At 51.6% G+C, this 20298-nt stretch overlaps 1 protein-coding gene across 1 annotated transcript in view; it reads right to left on the bottom strand.

Moving 5' to 3' along the window:
- The window catches only part of CAMK1G (calcium/calmodulin dependent protein kinase IG), a 33535-nt gene extending 13986 nt beyond the window's left edge, over positions 1 to 19549 (bottom strand). Inside the window, exons 1-3 of the mRNA XM_004699852.2 lie at positions 19482 to 19549; positions 7047 to 7167; positions 2704 to 2832 (exon numbers count right to left, since the gene is read on the bottom strand). Of these exons, the coding sequence (XP_004699909.2) occupies positions 2704 to 2832; positions 7047 to 7138 (221 nt within the window). The 5' untranslated portion in view covers positions 7139 to 7167; positions 19482 to 19549. The remainder of the gene's footprint in view (positions 1 to 2703; positions 2833 to 7046; positions 7168 to 19481) is intronic.
- Positions 19550 to 20298: the final 749 nt, after the last annotated feature.

Raw genomic sequence — 20298 nt, 5'->3', positions numbered from 1 at the left:
ATGTACAAATGCGCTTTACACAATTGATGTGTGTTTGGATTGGGATAACAGTTGTATGAGCCCCTAATAAAATGTTAAAAAAAAAAAGAGAGAAAGATTTCCATTGTGATGGTGAATTTATGCTTGCCCGATAGATGTTGATTACTCTTCCTTCAGGGGGCAAACATTTTTAATGTTACTGCAGGGGCGGGAGAAGGGTGGGGCTTTCCACTGCCATGGAGAGTTACAGCCTCAGAAACCCACAGAGGTGATTCTACCGTCCTACAGGGTTGGTAGTGGGTTGGGCTTGGTTTCACCAGGCGAGGAAGTAAAATGAACTGAGAAAGGCAAAGGGTGCATCCGACGTTTCCTGGATTGTTCGACACAATTGGATTTTGAGACCTCCTTCAAAACATTGAATGGAGAGAGTGTACCACAACGGGAAGAATCTGGGTTAGCTCCCATAATCTGTCAAAAGAATGCACAAACCAGTCTCGGAAGAAATACATCCCAGGGTCCCTGAGAAGCAAGTTTGGCGAGGCTTCAGTTTGTTTACTTTGACATGACATCAGGAGAGATCAGTCAACAAAAACAACAAACAAACAAACACACCAAATACCATTATTGAGTCAATTCTGACTCATAGTGACCCACCCTACAGGAAAGGTTAGAACAGCCCCTTTGGGTTTCCAAGGCTATAACTCTTTTTTTGGGGGGGCGGGGGGGGGCTATAACTCTTTATGGGGGTGGAAAGCCTTCTTTCTCTTTCTCCCACCAAGAGGCTGGTGGTTTCAAACTGCTGACCTTGTGCTTGGCAAGGCAATGCGGAATCCACGACACCACCTGGGCTCGAGTCACCATCTCTGGTAAAGTAGGGGGTCAGAGAGAGCGAGGCAAACTCTCTCTGAGACAGACCGACACAGGGCTCCATACAATCAACAAGACTCCCATGTGAAGCTGACACAGGACGGCCTTTCCTGACGTCACACCCAAAGCCACCATGCGTTAGAGGGGACGTGATGGCAACTAACAGCAACAAGCCTCTTGGTGGCTCAGCTCGGCAGAAGTGTTACAAGATTGTTGTTCTGGGAGTCTGAGGAGCCGGGCACTTGCTTATATTTTTGGAGTCTGTGGGCAATCTCCCCCACGAGCACCGCCTAAGAACATTTGCCTACAGACATTATTTTCTTGTCACGACTGAGGGTATGCTATTACCATTAGTGTGGAGAAGCCAGGGATTCTGCTACACATCCAACTATACACCCACAACAAGAATGATCTGGGCCCGATTGTCAACAGTGCCGCAGTCAGGAACCCCTGCCCTGGATTACTGGGGTCTACTGTTGCTCAGAGCCCAAGGCAGCAAACGCTCCTGTTACCGAGAGGCTAGGTTTTCCTGACAATAATGCTGCTCGTAATTGTTCAGAGGAATGCCCCTGGGCATTTTTACTCCTGCCTGCAAGGATGGGGATGAAAAATTTAGACTGAGTCAGGTAGGCTTCGGTTCAGATCTGGCCCAGGTACTTACTACCTGAGTAACTTTGGCTGGCTAATTTAAATCTCCTAAGGCCCCGTTGCCTTGTCTGTAATGTACACTTTTCCCATAAGGCTGTCTCGGGATTAAGAGAGAGAATGCACATAATATGCATGTATAGTACTTGGAGAGTATGAACATACAATCAATAGTCATCTCCAAAACATTTCTGAAAATACAGACATATCACAAGAGTTACCTGATGGCTCCAACTCCCTCTACAGCATGGTTCTCACCTTCGTCAGGCTGCCACCCTTTCACACAGCTCCTCAGGTGGTGGGGACCCCCAACCATAACATTATTTTCGTTGCCACTTCATCACTGTCATTTTGCTACTGTTGTGAATCATAATGTAAATATCTGATATGCAGGGTGTATTTTTATTGTTACAAATTGACCAGCTAAAGCATAGTGATTCATCACAAAACAAGATGTAATAATACATTTTGAAATATTTATTTCTAATTACAAATAAATGAAATTTTGTCTTGAAGCATGGTGTAGCATGGGTATCAGTCTTCACACCGGGTACTTGTACGGCGGAGGATCTGCATGTGGGCGGACCCACCTGGAGACGGATAGAGGAGCGGTGTCTCGGTTCCTAAGACCATCAGCAAGATGTGTTTTCCAATGGTCTTAGGCGACCCCTGTGAAAGGGTCATTTGACCCCCAAAGCGCTCAAGACCCACTGGTTGAGAACCCCTGCTTTAGAAGCTGACAATGCTGTCATGAACTTATTGATTCAATCATTCACTGAACTTATATTTCGTGAGCATCTACTATGCTTGGGACCGGAATGCAATGCAATGACAAGCAAGCCCACCATAGCTCTTGCTGAATCCATGTCGACTTTGGCATCCATTGAGCTTAATTTCCAAATCGTATGTGGCTTCTTTAATTTGCGATTCTTATTGGAATTGGCCCTCTTTGCATTTTCGCTGCTGTGAGCTAGCGTCTCTGTGGCCTACAGGTGTAAAGCGACGCTGCTCCCAATCGTTTCACGAGTCGCCTTGCTTACAAAAAAGACAGCCAAGATAGCTGGCTGACGAACCTTAGCTGGGTGACCGAACTGGCCATCAACCCAGTTGGAGGGAGCGGCCACCCCGTGCTCACTCACGTTCTTCTAGGGTCATTGGGGAGGGCAATGCTGTGACCCCAAATGTGTCCCTGCCCCCGGCAACCCCACTCACTTTTTCAGCACAGCGATCTCGTTCTCCAGGCTGCTGTCCCGGAAGGCGGGCGACTTCTTGATGCACTTTAGGGCAAAGAGCTTCCCCGTCATCCTTTGCTTCACCAGGAACACTTCTGAAAAAGCTCCTCTGAGGAGAAGACACCAAGAGACCAGCGTTACTCCAGGGTGACCAGAGAACAGGGGTGGAGGAAGGGAGGTGCGACTGGTAACTAGTTTCCACTGCCGCTGCGGCACCTGTTCAGCTATTCTCTTGTTATTGCTTGACTAGTCCATGTGTGGGGCACATGTTGGGTTGGAGGGTCAAGTCCACTCAGAGGAGCCTTGGACAAAGGGTCTGCAAGTGTACTGAGAGAAACCTCAAACATTAAAATTTCTGGGGAGTGCAATTATACTCGGCCACACATGGTTCCCTCAGAAGTTCAAATCCACTCAGTGCGCGCTGTTTTTGTTTCAAAGTAAGTGGAGGCAGAGCTAAAGTGAGAAAACAGCTGAGCCGCTCTCTTCCCGGCCATCTGGATCGTCTAGAATGATGGCTCACTAGCAGTCAAGCTTTTTTAGGATCTTCATTAGAAAATTCTTAGAAAAATCTTCATTAGAAAATTCTTGGTGTATCCTGTGACTGCGTTTCCTGTTTCCCCCAGCTGCAGTTAGAGCGGATTAATCCGTCTTTCGAGCTTGCTCTATTCATGCATTCATGAATTGGACTCCACTGGCGTCGAAGACAGTGGAGATAGAAAGAGAGTGAGTGTTTCTACTCCGGAGGGACCAGTCATCTAGTGAAGAACAGGTAAGCACTATATGATGAAGGCGTGTACAAGTGACCAAAGTTCTGTATTTGGCCCTGTGATCAGCGATGGTCAACCTCAGAATCCAGTGTCAGAGTCAGACACACATGGATCAGGCTGGAGCATCGTGAAACACCTCAATCTGGATTGGCTGCATGAAAATCACCAGGGACACATATAAAATATTGCTTCTTGGTGAAGAAAGTCACCACACAAAACCCAAACCCGTGGCTTCAGAGTCCCTTCTGACTCTAGGACAGTGTAGAACTGCACATAAGGTTCCAAGGCTCTAGATCTTTACAGAAGTGGAAAGCTTCATCTTTCTCCCAAAGAGCGGCTAATGGGTTTGAACTGATAACCTTTTGGATAGCAGCTGAGTGCTTTCTTCACCACCATGCCATCCTGGGTCCCCTAGATGCCTGGCCACTGGGTCCACCCTCCCAAAACTCCAGTCCAGTGGTTCAGAACAGGAACGTGTCTCTCTCTTTCTCTCTCTCTTTTTTGAAGAGCACACTGAAATGATATTAGGGGGTTCTTTTAATCTTCTTGAGGTTGACAATGATATGTGGGTATATAAGAAAATGCCTTCTTCGGCGATGCAGGCAGAAGATTCTGTGATGCTGAACACATGTGCAGAGCAGAAAGTGCATGGGAAAGGAAGGTGAAGCAGTAATCCTTGTTTTATTACATGTAGTCAGAAGTAATTGTTGAATTTAAGTAGTGGGTAGATTTATATTCATGATGTAATTATCTCGCTCTTAAACATTCTCATAGTTAAAAATGGGCAGAAACAGCCACCATGGAAAAGTTTGGTGGCTTCTCAAGAAATTGGGCATAGCATTATCACATGAGCTAGCAAGTCCACTCCTGGGTGTAGACCCCAAATAACTGGAAAACAGGACCTCAAACAGATACTTGTATGCCAGTGTAGCTAGCAGCAGTGCTCAAAATCACCAAAGGTAGAAACATTGCATTTGTCTATCAATAGGAGATTAGGTCAACAACATATGGTGGTGTAGACATGCAGCAGAAGATTATGGAGCCATAAAAAAGGAAGAGAGTCATAATGCATGCCGGTTTTTCAGAAGCTAGAGTGCCAGGCCTTTCTTTCAAAGTGCCTCTGGATGGATATAAATGTGAAATAAGCGAGATAATTTTTTTTAATTGTATGATCCCACTTATCATCTCAAAAGCATCACCCATTTCCATCAAGCTAATCCTGACTCCTAGTAACTCGGTAGGACAGAATAGGAGGACAGGTTTTCCCGACTGCGATCCTGGTCGCGCTGTTGGGAGGCATAGGACTGCTGACCTCGAGGCAGGAAGTGCCAGTGGGTCAGCGGATATTGTCAGGAGAAAGAAAAGGCGACCTGCTCCTGGACAGATGTGACATCTCTGGGAATCGTTCAAGGGGACCACCAGCAGTCAGGATCGCCGGATGGCAGTGGGTTTCATTCCCCCACTTTTACATTGGGATGGAAGCCGCATCTTTCTCCCAGTTGGCTGGTTGGTTTGAATCCCTAGGCCCTCCGTTGGCAGCCGAGGATATGTAACCGGTGAACTCAGGAAGACTCCTTAGGAAACATCTAGAATACTCAGAGTCATGGTTAGTGGCTACCAGGGGCTAGAGTTGGATAGGATTGACTTTGGCGGTGAACAGAGAGGTGAGTGGTATGAACCACCCCCAAGTGGCTCCGTGGGAGAGCGACCTGGTGAACTGTTTTCAGAATAATTACAGCCACGAAAACCCCATTGCGCACTTCAGCAGTGTCCCATGGGGCAGCTATGGGTTAAATAGACTCAATGGCAAGTAACAAGAACATACTTGACCAACGTGAAAGACAGATAAAGAAACAAATGTCCGGGGGAGCCCTTTAGGTGGCTCTGATAACCCTCCAGGGTTAGAAGCCATGGAGGTAGACTTTTGTGAGGTCCCCAGAGCAGGCACGTCTGTATTTTAATTATTCTAGTCTTAGTCCTTGTAACACAAGGCAGAGCAGATGGGAAGTAAGCTCTCGGCGGCCTGACCTTCCCTTCTCTTTCTTCTCTTGGCTTTTGGGATGCTCACCAAATCATCTCCCATTCACTCAGGAGCCTTGCCCATATATCCTGCCCCCAACACCTCCAACAAAACCCGTCTAGCTACTCCCGCTGTAGCACGGCCCGGATGCTGATGGTCCACGCACAGTGATGCTGCGCTTGTCTCCGTGTGCTGACCCAGCGTGCTGGTGGAGTGAGGGTCTGGAGGTCCCAGACCTCTTCGGACCACTCCTGGGTCCTCTCAGTCTGAAGAGAAAGTATGGGCAACCATCAGTGTGGGTGCCTCACAGTCAGGGCAGCGTGGAGCTAAACTTAGCCAGAATCTGGCTAACAAGCAAGCTTGCCTGAACGAAGAGCCCACTTACTGCTTCTCACTGCCCAGGCCCAATTAGAGCCCACTAATTAGCTGGCCAGCTGGAGTTCCGAGGAGGCAGGGCTGGTGGCCTGCAGTGGCTGTCCGCCTGCGTCAGAGAGGCTCTCTCCGGTGCACAAGCTGTGTAATCATTGTCAAAGGGCAGACACAGACACCCCGAAGGCTGGTAGAAGTTTGGGCTGCAAGGTGACTTTATTTTTCCAACATAGCCGACGCTCTTCAATAGGAGGAAGAGGGTGTTTCTGGGGAGCGGATTCGGGTGTTGGGTAACCCACTGGCTCTCTGGACTTCAGAAGCTCTTCTCTTTCCATCTATCGCTGACTACAGAGTTGACAGTCCCCCTGACAGTCCCCCTGACAGGGGACATGAGGCCAGGGGGCGAGGAGATGCAGGAAAGTTTGGGGGCCAGGGAGGCCTGTACCTGGTGCAGAACTTCTGCCTCCCAAGACCAGGGCGAGAACACCCAATGGACACGTAGCTCAGGGTAGGGTAGACACTGGGAGACCAGGGCTGGTCTCCCTGGGGTCCCCGTGCATTAGCTCATCTTCATGTTACTCAAGGTGTCATCGCCCACGCACCCTGAGCCCATAACACTTTCTCTAATTTCTTTGTTTTGTTTTCGTTTTTTACCACTTTCTGTGAGTCAGATCTGACTCACAGAGACCTCCTAGGTGTCTGGGTGAGACTATACTCCATAGTGTTTGGGGGAGCTCCTTTTTTGGAAGCAGACCACCTGGTCTTTCTTCCAAAGTGTCTCCAGGGTAGACTCGAACTACTAACCTCCCAGTGAACAGCTGAGCTTGTACCCTCTTGCACCACCCAGGGACACCCTCGGTTCTTTAGCAAACTCACTGCCATCGAGACAGTGCAGGCTCACTTGGGAACCCACTGTGGGTTTCCAAGACTGTAATTATTGAAGGGAATAGAAAAAGCAGGCTTTCTCCCATGGAGCTGCTGGTGATTTCAAACTGTCCACCATGAGGATCGCAGCCCAACGCATAACCACTAGAGCTGCCGACACGATATCCCAGTGAGCCTCAGTCCCAGTTCACCAGTTGCTGCGTGGCCAGAACAACTCTCTCTTTTCTAGCTCGCGAAGCAGCTGGCCCAGCCCTGTTCCGTTCTGCCCGCTGCACGACTTACGATCCCAGCACTTCCATGAAAATGAAGGTTTTCCGGATGTTGGTGGTCTGCTTCTTCCAGGAACTGCAGTCCTCTTCTTCCTTTCGACCCATTTCCTCCAGAGTGGAAGCTTCTGGGGATGCTGTGTTTGAGGGAGGGAAGGAGGGGTGGAGACAAAAGATGGAAACAAAGCTCTGAGCAGTTCAGTTCTCACATAAACCGAGATCAGGGAGCAAGAGGTATTTTGTGATCACAACCAGGTTCTTGCATGCCCCCGACATATCCTTGTGCTAGCGATGAACACAAGATCCGACGGTAAGACCCAGCCCCTGCTTTCAGGGAGGTTAGAGTCAGCAGTGGAAATGCTAGTTCCTAACATGTGCATTTCTTAGTATAACATGGAGAGACTCAGACTTGCGGGTGGGGAGAGATCTGAGCGGAGTCCAGTTATTTCCTGCGTTACCCAGATAATCAGCAAGATGCCCATTCCTCTCAAGGCGCCAGGCTGGCTTCCTGTCCACAGCTCTGCTGCTTCCTAGCTCATTCTGACTCCTAACCCCACTCCGGCCTAAAACGCAGAAACACCACCAACAAAAAACCAAACCCACTGCTGTCGAATTGACGCCAACTTACAGCGACCCCGGAGGACAGGGTAGAACCGGCCCTGTGCGTTTCTGAGGCTGCCAATCTTTACGGGAGTAGAAAGCCTCGTCTTTCTCCCTCAGAGCAGCTCACGGTTTCAAATGGCTGACCTTGGGGATTGCAGCCCAATGGGTAGCCACTAGAACTCCAGGGCTCCTCCCTCCTCCCTGTAAGGGACTAAATAAAGAAATAGAAGACTGAGCATCATCGGACTGCCTCTGTGACACCCACCATACTTCACATTCGTTATTTACTACAAACGGAATGGAAAGGTGTGCTAACTTATATCAGAATGTTGTTGTATACAGGTGGAGTCAAGCATCAGGACACCATTATTTAGCACCTGTTATGAGACCCGGCGGTGTAGGGAGTGTATGTGTTTGACTGCTAATCACAAGGTCTGCAGTTTGAAACCACCAGCCACTCTGAGGGAGCAAGAGGAGGCCTATTCTCATAAAGATGGACCGTGTCAGAAACCCACAGGAGCAGTTCTACTCTGCCCTGCAGAGTCTCTGCGAGTCAGAATCATTTTATGGCGGTGAATTGTTTTTTTTTTCTGACTGTGAAAGGTGTAGGGTCCCTTGGTGGCACAAAAGGCTAAGCTCTTGACTACTAACCTAAAGGTTACAGGCTCGAACCCACCCAGAGGAACCTCAGGCTTGATGAATTGCTTCCAAAAGGTCAGTCTTGCAAATCCTATGGAGCAGTTCTGCTCTGCACATGTGGGTGGTTATGGGTTGGAATGGACTTGGCAGCTAACAGCAAGTACTGGGCATGTATTGGGCATATACTGATGCCATGTACTGGGCATGTACTGATGCCATGTACTGGGCATGTACTGATGACACGTCTGAAGGACACATGTCCTGAGATTGGTTGCGGAGTGTAAGGACTCCTCTTCTGCTGAGGATTAAGAACTCAACTGGGATGCTGAGAGCCCCTGCAGTCCTCCCCACAGAGGAAGAGAAGGTGGGGAGACTGATGGTTCAGCCCAAGTGAATTCTAGGAAACAGACAGAGAAGTACATGGTGCTGGTATAAGAAGCGCACATGCTTTCTTGCAACCCCCTGGGGCCTGAGAGGCAGCCAGGAAGGGCAGAGACTGGTGATGGATGTAAGGGCTTCCCAGGACCCTGCTAAGTGGCAGGCTGTAAGCCTATGAGGAATTGATTGTCACCACGTCTGAAAGGGCATTAGCCAATCTGGGGTCAGGGGCAGTGAGCAGAGGACTCTGAGGCAATGCTTGTGTGGCAAGCAGGGGCACCATGAGTGCCCCGGGATCAACCGAGTGCTGGCGTCAGCTTGGCTTAGCTCACGGGAGCCCACTGGGCACATCGCTTTTGGTTTAGTGGATCGTGCTGTTAGCCTGGAATTGGTCAAGGTGGGAGTATTCACACCATGAAACCCGGCAAATGCTGAGACAGGGCTCCTCCCTCCCCACCCAGAGACTGAAACTCGGTTGTTAACTGCTCAGTTCAGCCCCAGGAAGGGCTTGTGGAGGTGCTGGGGTGGGGCTGGAAGAGGCAGTTAGCTCACCAAAATCTGAGGATGGGAAGGAGCTTCAGCTAATGCCTGAGACCAGGGCCTTTAATGAAGAGTGTCAGCCTGACCCCCAGGGCCAGACAGGACCAGTCTGACTCAGTGGTCGGAGTCCGCTATTGGTCAGATCCTAGAGGACTGTCAGAGCTGAGGTCCTTGATAAGTCTATGACCCCCTCCCCTTCTCCCACACCACACCGAGGCCCAGTGAGGACCTTACACTGCACAATGCCACCTGGATGGAAAGCTGGAGGAGGAAAGGCCATCTTATGGCCGTGCCCTTTGCCTGAAAGAGACTGGGTCGTCTAAATAGGACTCTTTAAATCTCAAGGACTGAGAGGTCATTCATGGACAAGTTCAAATTCAGAGTTTCGGGTCCCCTTTGCTGCTCCAAAGAAGCCCTGGTAGCACAGTGGCTACGAGGTGGGCTGCGACCCGCAAGGTCAGTAGTTGGAAAGCGGCAGCCTCCCTGAGGGGCCTTCTCCTCCAGCAGTTACAGTCTCAGAAACTCACCAGGGCAGTTCTCCCTGCCCTCTAGGGTAGCTGGAAGTCAGCATCCAGCAACTCGATGGCAGTGAGTCTGGTTGGTTGGTGTTGCTAGCGGGTGGGGTGGGGAGTTAATGAGAAAGCTCTTGCAGGGAATCAAGAAGCTACAGGGACTTTGTGCATCGTGGCAGCGTTGTATATTCACGACACAGGAAATCGCCAGCCAGTTGGCATGGAGCCCCCCGTCCTCCATAGGTTTTTCAATTTCAGATTCTTTAGAAGTAGATCACCAGGCCTTTCTGCTGATGCACTTCTGGGTGACCTTGAACCTCCAACCTTTTGTTCAGCAGCCAAGTATGCTAACCATTTGCATCACTGATATAAGGAAACGTCGTTCCAAGCATGTGAAGCATTCCCAGCCGGGGTGTTGGATTCAACCCCGGTAGCTTGTGTTTATGCCTTCAGGCCGTTTGTTGATTTGCTCCTTTTGGCAGGGGAGTGGCATAAGGATCGGCTCCGAGGGACTGCAGCAATGCAGGGCCAGTCACTGGCCAGAGGAGGACTTGCCAGCAATGACAGCCTGACCCTCAGTTTCGAGGACACAGCCTACAAGGCAGAGACAAATGGACCCAAAGTGACAGCAGAGAAGGAACTGTTAGAATTCGGGGAGCCGTCTTGAGCCAGATTCCATTCTGCAGCTTCTGAGCCCTCGTTCAGCAGCTTCAACTGGCCACGGTGCTTGGCCCCTGGGCTCGGGCTGATGCTTCTTCCTGTATAGACACACTGCAGCTGGCAGTCCTGAGGGGTGTAGGGATGCGGGCCGAAGGAGCAAAATCAGCAGACTGAGCCCTTCTGTGGCAATGCCTCTCTCCCCCTCCATGGAAGGACGAGGCTGGACAGGGCTTTTCCAGACAAGCCCATCCAGAGCCTGCGCTCCAGATTGGGGACCCTCAACAGGAGCCTTTGTCACTCCCCATCCCCGGGCCCTGGAGCCCCCACGGGAGGACTGCCTGCTCTCCAGGAGGCCTTGCCACCTCATTAGCAGATCTGTACTCGCTGTTCCTTCTTTCCTCCTTTCTCTTAAATAAGCTTAAAAACAGTATTCTTAGCCGGCGCTCGGCTATAAGAAAACATCTTTCCCGCCCACCCCTCCTCCCAAACAGTCATTGCTAACAATTTTGTTCCATCAGCAGTGCAATGTGGGAAACACCAAAGACCAGAGCCAGGGCCGTCCCTCACCCCCTGCTGGTACTTTCTCTGCATCCTCCTCGGCCCCAGGGAAATCTCCTGAGGCCGCCCTTCCCTGTGGGGCTCAGGGCTGACAGTGGGCTGCCCTACTTTCTGCGGCAGCATCCTGTTTCTTCCCGTTGGAACCTTCCCCCTCCTCTCTTGACTTTTGCAATCTTGGCCGGGGCAGAGAACAAGAAGACAATTTCTGAAAAGCTTGAAGCTCCAATGTTGCTGTCATGTATTTCCCAAGTGTCCCCCCCCCCCCCCCCCCCCATTCCCAGCAACAGTTCCATGGGTTCCGAAGCTCAGGAAGAGCCTTACGGGCCTCTCCGGAGTGTCCTGCTGATTTCACAGGTTCCGCTCAGGAGCTGCCATGGGCGGCGGGCTCTCATGGCTGGTTCAGGCTGGAAGTGACCCGTCTCGATGGGGAATGATATCTTCAAGAATATCCCCTGCAGGGGGATCTTGCCACAGGAAGCTTCTTATTCATGGAGCCACCTTTGAGTCGAGGCGGTAACACTCCTTCGTTCACAAAGGTGTATTGAACAAGCTTTCTGCTCCTGGCCTGGGAAACTCACAGGGGCAGTGCTACCCTGTCCCATGGGTCGCTGTGAGTCTGCCTGGACTCAGGGGCAGTGAGTTTGGCTTGGTTGGGAGTCCTGTGTGCTCACTGGACTGTTAGTTACTGTCAACTTAATTCCAGCTCACGGTGGCCCTGTGTGTGCAGAGAACTGCCCTGGTGGGTTTTTGAGTCTGTGACTCTTAGAAGCAGACTGTTACCCTGTCTTCCAAGGCACCTCGGCAAACTTTTGGCTAGAATTTGAGCACTTAACTGATTACCAAGCCCAGGGACTAGCCTAATGTATACGTACATGTATATGTATACGGTGCGTGTAGCTATATATTTGCGTTGAGTGAGTTCTTACTCAAAACCACCCTGTAGACCAGAGTAGAACTGCTCCATAGGGTTTTGAAGGCTGTCCACCTTTGGGAAACAGACGGCCACATTTCTCTCCTGCAGAGCGGCTGCTGGCTTTGAACAGCCAACCCTCCAGTAAACTGTCCTGGACTTAACCATGGTGCCACCAGGTTTCTTTCCCCCACTGGACTGAATACAGAAAGTTCTATGATATGTGCTTGGCCTGCCAGTGGTTCTCAACTTGTGGGTCATGACCCCTTTGAGGGTCGAGTGACCTTTTCACAGGGGTCGCCCTATTCATAACAGTAGAAAAATGACAGTGATGAAGTAGCAATTAAAATAATTTTTATGGTTGGGAGTCACCACTACATGAGGAACTGTATTAAAGGGTCGTGGCATTAGGAAGGTTGAGAACCACTGGCGTAGACCATGCTTGCAATCAAGTTGGAAAGACCAAATAAACAAGGAAACACACTGTCCTGGGGCAATGAGAACTGTCAGATGCATGGCTAGGCTGGGTCATGGCCCAGAGGCTTCAGAGGTTGACTGAAGCCATTTGCTTGTCAGTTCCCCTCATCAGACTGTGAATGCTCAGAGTCGGGGGGCCATGTGCTCTGGATTTGGTTTCTCTCCCACCGTGCTCAGGGCCTGGCACAGCGGAAAGGTTCCACTCATGCTTATTAGTCGAGTCAAGGAGAAGAGTTCAGTAGTGGGAGCCCTGACCAGGGAGGACTTGGAGGAGTGGGACCACGGTGGAGGGGGGGGGGTTGACAGGGAGGAGGATGCATTCTTTATGTTGCCGTCCACTGTGGGGAGCCCTGGGCCCTGGGAGAGCAGAGCGGTAGGGCTTCCCTCCCCACAGTGCCTACCACAGGGGGAGGGAGGGGGGTTCTGGGATGGCCACAGCAGGTAGAGTGCGCTTCTTTGCCACCACCGTCACTTCTGGAGCAGACACCGTGGGGCTGAGGTAGGATCTGAGATCAGTTCTTCTCTGAGACATTTTGCAGAAACCCCTCCTGGGCCCCTGACCATTCTGTCTGGAGTCATTTCCCAGGCCCACCGCCCCTCACCCGAAGATACTGTCTCTTGTGGGCCTGCCCCTTTCTTCTTTGGTACGTACGTACGTACGTGGATCCAAAATGTTCCTGCCAACGGGTCTGAAGTCAAGAATATAGCTATCCAGGGTCAAAGACCCTGTCTCTCTCACGTCTCCCTTGGGCCTGTGGTCTTCCTAGCCACCGGGAGCAAGAGTGCAGCTGAGTAGGAGGCTACAGAGAGGAGCGTTTTCTCTAAAGGACAGGCTGTGCCTCCTTTGCCTGCGCCCGGAGCAGGCGGTGTGGTTCCTGGAGGCAGCCAGCTGGCCGACTGATGAGATGCTGGTTAGAGAAGCTTGGGCAGAGAGCCTGGCAGCAGGTGCCCTTCACATGCTCCTTCCACAGAGCTGCCACTGTCATGCTCCTCTTCCCGCCATGGAGTCACACTGCTCCCCTACAGAATGAGGCATGTGCTGGCTGCCATGCCTCTCCATTGCCACCAGGCTACCCCAAAGGTGCCAGGCCACCTCCTGATCCCACTCCGCCCCGTCTCTGGACCCTCACTTTATCAACATTTCCCATGCTGAGTCACAGCCAGAGAGATCTTTATTAATACTCCAGCTGGGTTAATAGCTTAAGAGTATTCATTACCCTTCTAATCAGATGTTCCAGAGTCTTGGGACAATATGCTTTAATCCAAAGGAATCCAATCCCATTTACTCCAACATATGCTCACCACACCCACAGTAGCCAATTGGGAAAACAAAACCCCATCGTTGTTGAGCTGATTTCAACCCATAGGACCCTACAGGACAGAGTAGAACTGCTCCATAAGCTCTCGGAGGCTGCAAATCTTTACTGAACGTGACTGTCAGAGCTCTCTCTCTTAGAGCAGCTGGTGAGTTTGAACAGCCACCCTTTTGGTTAGCAGCTGAGGACTTTCACCCTGGGACACAGGGCTGCTAAAACCCACCAGTCGAGGCCTTACATTGGATGAGGTTTATGCTCTGTGACAAATCAGATGCGATGGGGACAAGGAAATGTGAATCTGCTACTGAATCTCCTGTGGCAGCTTGCAAACCACTGGTAATGGCCGTCTGAACTACATTGATGGAAAGAGCCACCTGCCTGCCTGGCGCTCTCACCTGGGACTTCAGAGAGGCCCTGACCCACCCTGGGGCATGACGGGCAGGTATCAGGGCTCTGCCTGCTTTTGGACTGAGCTCAGGGGAGTCAGCCTCCACTACGAAAGATTTATCTACAGTCTGTTTCCGGGGGTTTTCTATTCACTGGAAGCAAGACTCAGGAAGGCCTGTGGGCCTGAGGAAGGAGGGCATCAGCTGGATCATCTTTAATAAAAAATGTGCTCTCTGCTTCTAGGCAAGGGCACACAGAAACATGCACCGGTTTCAATCACTTTGTTACAAAGGGAATAAAAGGCTACAGCTGGCATGCCGTCTCACCCTGGTCTCACAAGACTACTAGACTCGAGCCCACACTGGACTCTCCACTCTCTGGGTGAAGAGGCAAACTAGAAAGAGCCCACCTGCGTGGCCCCCATTTTATCTTGGCTCAGAGGAGCTGTGCAGTCCCAAGAGAACACTATCTGTCTCTTTAGTGAGCAGAGAAGATTGGTGGAGATTAAGGTTGACTCCCTAAACGCTTGTGGGTTTTTTAAAAAAATATTGGAGCCAGGAGTCTCTACATGAACCAAGTGGAATTGCTCTCCCTTTGGCCTCCTGCTCGAGAGAGTCAAGATCCACATCAGCTTAGTCAACGCTCCTGAGACTATTCAAGTCATCTGTTGAAGGTTGTTTACTTTGACACATCCCAAGCTTGGTAGGTGGTGACATCCTTTCTTTTCATGCTACCTATTCACACCTAGGACTCTCGGTTCCTGGTAGCAGGTTTTAGGAAATGTGGACCAGGCCATCTCCGTCGGGGCCAGGTGCTCCCTTTGCTCAAGCTCCAGTCTGCCCCTGTTCCCTGCAGCCCGCCACCAGCAGTCCCGCGTGTGGGTCTGCGTGTGCCGTCAGCACTCATGGTGTGTCTCTGTGCAGCTCAGAGGGCTCCTCAACATGCCTAAGGTCAAGCTCTGGGCCCTGGCAATTCCTAGCGATGGCCAGCTGGACTAAAACACAGTGAAACATCACCCACCGTTCCCCAGCTCACCCAATAACCTAGCATCTAAGAGACCAACTGCACGGCAGGTACTGACGACAAAGTCACGAAGGAAGGAAGATGTTTCTCTGGCCTCTTGAAGCGGATTGCAGGCTCAAGCTCTCATGTAAGTGCGGCCCAGTCACTCCTGTGCAGGGACAAGCCAGATGCATGTGTCTGTCGAAGGTGGATTGTGAGGGGAGAATTCTCTAGGGCTTAATTTGGTGACTGAGAGGTCAAAGTACAGTAGCCATCTAGAAAGCTGGGTGTGCTTCTAGGACACTGTATTCTCTATGAGCTCCTAGGCACACTGGGCTTCACTTTCCTCATTTGCTGAATGGGAATACAGAGCCTTACACGGTTCGCTTCCCAGCAGTCCTTGAGAGCGCCAATCAGACAACATGTAGGAATGCATTTTGCTACCCCATGTGTCAGAACTGACTCCATGGAAGTGAGTGTCATTTTTAGGTTTTGTTTATTACGTTTAAGGTGCTATCTAAGGATTCCTGGGTGGGGGGGGGGTTGGCACAATGGGTTAGGTGTTGGGCTGCTAACCACAAGGTCCGTGGTTCAAATCCACCATCTGCTCCATGGGAGAAAGCTGATGCTGCCCGTTTGTTCGGTTGAGCATAGAGTCTCGGTGTGGGAACCAGCTCAATGGCACTTAACAACAGCGTGTGTTGGAATTGACTTGTTGGCAGTGGGTGGGTCGGTGCTATCTGGATAACCCAGGTGGGGCACCTGGCTAACAGGCTGGGCTACTAACCCAGAGGTTGGAGGTTTGAATTCATGCAGAAGCACTCTGGAAGGAAGGCCTGGTGATCTGCTTGTAAAACAATTATCCACGGAAGACCCTGTGGGGCACAGCTCTTTACTGGCAAACCCAGAGTCACCGCGAGTCAGAAGCAAGTCGCGGTAACTCATTGTTTTAAGGCGTTACCCAGTGCGTTCCCCGGAAGGGGCATGCAGTCCTCTCTGTGCACCGGGGAAACAGAAAGGAGCTGTTTACTGAGGAGAGAACATGAGAGGTTGTTATCAGCTGCCATCTGCTTCCTCTCATTCATGACAGCCACAAGTACAGCCCAGCCCTGTGCCATCCCAGGCACTGTCGTCATCCATAACATGTTTATTGATGGCTTTTTGAAAGCTGATTCTCCGGTCTTTCTTCAGCTCCACTGACACGTGCTCAGTATAATAAAACTTAAAAAAAATCCATTGCCATTGAGTCAATTCTAATTCACAGCAAGCCTGAGAGGGTTTCTAAGTCTGTAATCTTATGCAGGAGAGGGAGCCCTGGTGTCATAGGGTGTTATACTCGGAGCTGCTAACTGCAAGTTCAGCAGTTCAAAACCACCGGCCACTCCTCAGGTCAAGTGTTTCAGTCTCAGAAGCCCACAGGGGAAGTTCTCTTCTGCCTGACAGGGTTGCTATGCGTTGGAATCGACCCGATAGCAGGGTGTTGGAGGTTTGGGTTTCAATCCTTGTCGAAGGAGACTGCCTCATCTTGTCCCTGCGGGTTCTAATGACCAAGGTTTTGGTTAGCAGTTGACCACTTCTCCGGTGCACTAGTCAAACCACTGCTGACAGATGGGTGGGGATTGGGCATGCATTGCACTGGGTAGGGATCAAACCTATGTCTTCTGCATGGAAGGCAAGAATTCTACCACCGAACCGCCCAGGCTCCTAAACAGGATGCAGGAATCTGCTGTTTGCGCTGCTGGTCTCAGCACCACGTGTCTCTCTCCATGTGAGCATCCCATCTCCTGGTGACGCGGATCTTTAAAGATAGGCATTTTCCACATAACGTGGCCCTGAAATGCAAGCCAAGCACGTCGCCTGCTCCTTAACCAACTTAGCCTGGGTGTCTCTGCCAGCATGGCCCCTCACCACCAGGGCACCTTCCTAGGATGCTCTTAAGGGTGATGTGATGTTGACTGGGTGTCACGTGCTGCCTTGGCGCCTATGCCAGAGATGCCTCCTTCATACAGGTGTGGAGCTCAAGACCACCAAAGGCCGCCCCTGGGGGACCCCAAAGGCTCCAAGAAGGTGGCTCCCAGAGCAGGACAGGTTGAGCCCCAGAGGAGGCTCTGGGCTACCAGCCTTCTCTCCAAGGATATCAACTTGACAGTCACTGACTGTCCCAGTGGAGCGCCCCGGGACTCCTCATGGGGCCCCCTCACTCTCACAGGCCGTGCTTCTCTCCCCAGCCTGCTTGCTCGCCATTGCCCGCGGCGGCGGCGGCGGCAGGCTCGCGCCTGCGGTAGTAGCACCAGGCACGCAGCCTGTTTGCAGACGCGGCCCTCCCCCTCTCATTCAGACTGCAGCTCATTCACTCTGCTGGGCGCTGGCAGGCTGCGGCTGGGCGCGCTCCGTGTGACAGTTTATTTCTGGCTGTGTGTGTGTGTGTGTGTGTGTGTGTGTGTACACGCGCGCGCAAGGGGCAGCAAGGGAGTTCCTCTCCTCTTCCAGTGGGGGGTCTGTGTATTCCCAGCTCCAAATCTTTCTCGGCACTTACGAGTTTTTGCTGCCTTGGACCGAGCGCCTGGTCTGGGCCGGACAGTTGTGTTCAGTCATCCTGTTTAATGCCTCGCTGCCACCCTGAAGAAGATCTTAAGGGCCCTATTTGTATCTGAGGAACGCATGGGTAGAAATGTGAAGCAAGAGGCCCCCTAATCCAACAGGTAGCAAATGACAGAACTGAGCTAACCCTAGCGCCTTCCAGCACTAGTCTCTCTGTTCGTGCACCATTGAATCTCCCACCTCTTCTAGAGGTGCCTGTCAGGACTCCTTACCATGGTACTTTGTTTTTATGCAATCCCAACACCCGACTGAGCCTCGCTGCAACACTCGGCTGGCTTGGGTGGTCTGGGAATGGCGGAAGCCAGAGAGCGCTAAGGTTTCTTAGAATCAAGGCTGGGGCCACCAGCCCCGTGGTCTGTGGGTCTTCTCTCGCCCTCTCATTTTCTCACTCCATCCAACCGCAGGCTTCTCTCCCAAAATATTACCACCCCATTGTACTGATTGTGCGCGCGTGTACACACACACACACACACACACACACACACACATCACTACCTGTAGTATCACAAGGTCATTGAATTTCTCAGATTTGGGTTCAAGATTTGTCAAGCCCTGCAAGCCTAGACATACCCTTTAAGGCCTCCGTGCCTTAGCTTGTTCATCAAGGGCAGGCTAAGCAGATGGGCTTGTCCAGAGTGATGAATGAAAACTCACTGCCATCGAGTCAGTTCTGACTCATAGCGACCCCTGTAGGGCGGCTAGGCTGTGATTCATGGGGAGAGCAGACAGAGCTGTGCCAAGTGGTCCCACACCGGGCATTACTAAGCGCTTTGTGCCCAGGTCGACTTCAGACCTGGACGCTGCCCACCGGGTCTCATCTTTGGCTCCTGGGAAACTTGGGGCAGTAGGAACAATGGGAGCCCATTCTGTCTCTGGTCTCTGGTTCAGGAAAGGTGGATCCTTCTCAGAGATTTCCTCATGCCCACTCTGCCTGGTTCCAGCATGAGAGGCTGGCCAGCCATGCACCACAGCCAGAAGAGTGCTGGCCCTGGCAGCTGTCTCTGGGAGCTTCAGGGTTAACGTGTGTGCGTCAAAGTTACGTGGAGAAAAGGGGCCACAGCCAGGAGAGGGGTGGTGGTGAAGACAGAGCCCCCTGTAACATCTTTGCTGGACAGCAAAGCTAGAGAAGTTTAAAGGCAGAGGGAGAGAGATGCGCCCCTTGGGAAGGCGGAAGAGTGATCTTATGACTGCCAGCATCACCGCACCCGTGTTCTGCATCCAGAGACAGGCAGAGACATGGAGCCTGGAGCCTGGCTGCCGACCCTGCCAGAAGGTCCTGGGGTGGCCAGAGCCACAGGCTGCTTACACATCTCCTTTGGGCCCCCAAGCCCCCCTCCCTCTCTCAAGGACCCCAAGAGTGAAGCAGAGTGGGCATGGCTCCGCAAGGCAGATGGGGTCAGAGAGGTTAAGAGATGAAGGTTGAACATGAGAGAAGGTGTCCAAAGGGCTGGAGCTTCTGACTCCTGCAGATGGTCGCAGGGGTGGTCGCTCCTCCCAGGCTCAGAGCCCCGCCAGGGGGTTGTCCGTGGGCCGCAGCAGGCATGAGTTGCAGGTGGAGCATACGGAGCTTTTGCGGCCCACACCCCACACCGGGTCCCTTCCCAGACAGGTAGCTGGTTGCCCTCAGCTTTGGAGCGATGGCCGGATGGCGCCCCAGGGACATCCTCCCTAGCCCCTCTCTCAGACTGCTTCAGTAAGGCACTTGCAACTTCACCTTGCTGCTGTAAGAGTGAGGGAAGACTGAAAGTGGTGCGGAAATGCCAATCCATCACAAAAGTGTCCCTTCCAATCCCCTCCCCTAGATGCTGCAGGCTCCCCACCAAGCTAGGAAACCCCTCCAGGCAAGAAAAGAAGCAGGTCCATCTTACCCAGCGACTCAGGAAGAATGGTGCTGTCAGGCTCCCACTCCAGCTCCTACAGGTCTGTGAGGATTAGCCGCTCCAGTGCTTTAACAATAAACCGCATTAAAGGGGAGGAATGCAGGGGTTTTCTTTCCCAGGACCGTAACCAGGCAGCCTTAAAGGGGAGTGAAAGTCGCTAGCGTGGCTGGCATTTCTCCTTCCTTTCCTCTGCTCAGCAGCAACCCCCCGCCCCCCCTTTCCCAGCTGCATCCAGTCTGATCCAGACACATGCTTTTGTGATGGGCCCTTTGATGCCTGATGGGTGTGCTGTGGAGGGAGAGAGAGAGAGAAAGAGAGAGAGAGAGAAGGATAAGAAACAAAACCAGAAGATCAACTTGTAGGTTTCCCTAGGTCCAGATGCGATGATAACAGAATAGGAGAGTGGCTTTCCAGAACTGTCTGCCTCAGTTTCCCTTTTAAGAGCTCAGCTCATAGAATAGGTTGTCTAAAAATATTTCCCAGAGGAGAAGTATGTCTGCACTGTCTGGTATGTAGAGACCAAAAGACACCAGTCAGTGTAGTCACTCAGCAGATGGGGACAGACCCCTTTACATGACCCATAGGGGGGAACCCTATGTTGGAAGGTTCCACCCCATGTCTCTGAAATGAAGGACCTGCTCTTGAAAGTTTTCATCCAATGTCTGTGACACGTCTCCACCATCTCTTCCCCAAATTGGACACACTTGTCTCAGCCCTAATCCATTAGACCCTAGAAAACCATTTCCCTTCCTCTGGAAGCACCCTGCTCCCTCTGACTCACCCCGGGACCAGGCCTTCACAGAAA

Source organism: Echinops telfairi, unplaced genomic scaffold (assembly GCF_000313985.2).
Source record: "Echinops telfairi isolate 266 unplaced genomic scaffold, ASM31398v2 ScPeMD7_7424;HRSCAF=8462, whole genome shotgun sequence".
Classification (NCBI taxonomy): domain Eukaryota; kingdom Metazoa; phylum Chordata; class Mammalia; order Afrosoricida; family Tenrecidae; genus Echinops; species Echinops telfairi.
The sequence above is the reverse complement of the archived record's forward strand: the minus strand, read 5'-3'. Positions and strand labels throughout refer to the sequence as shown.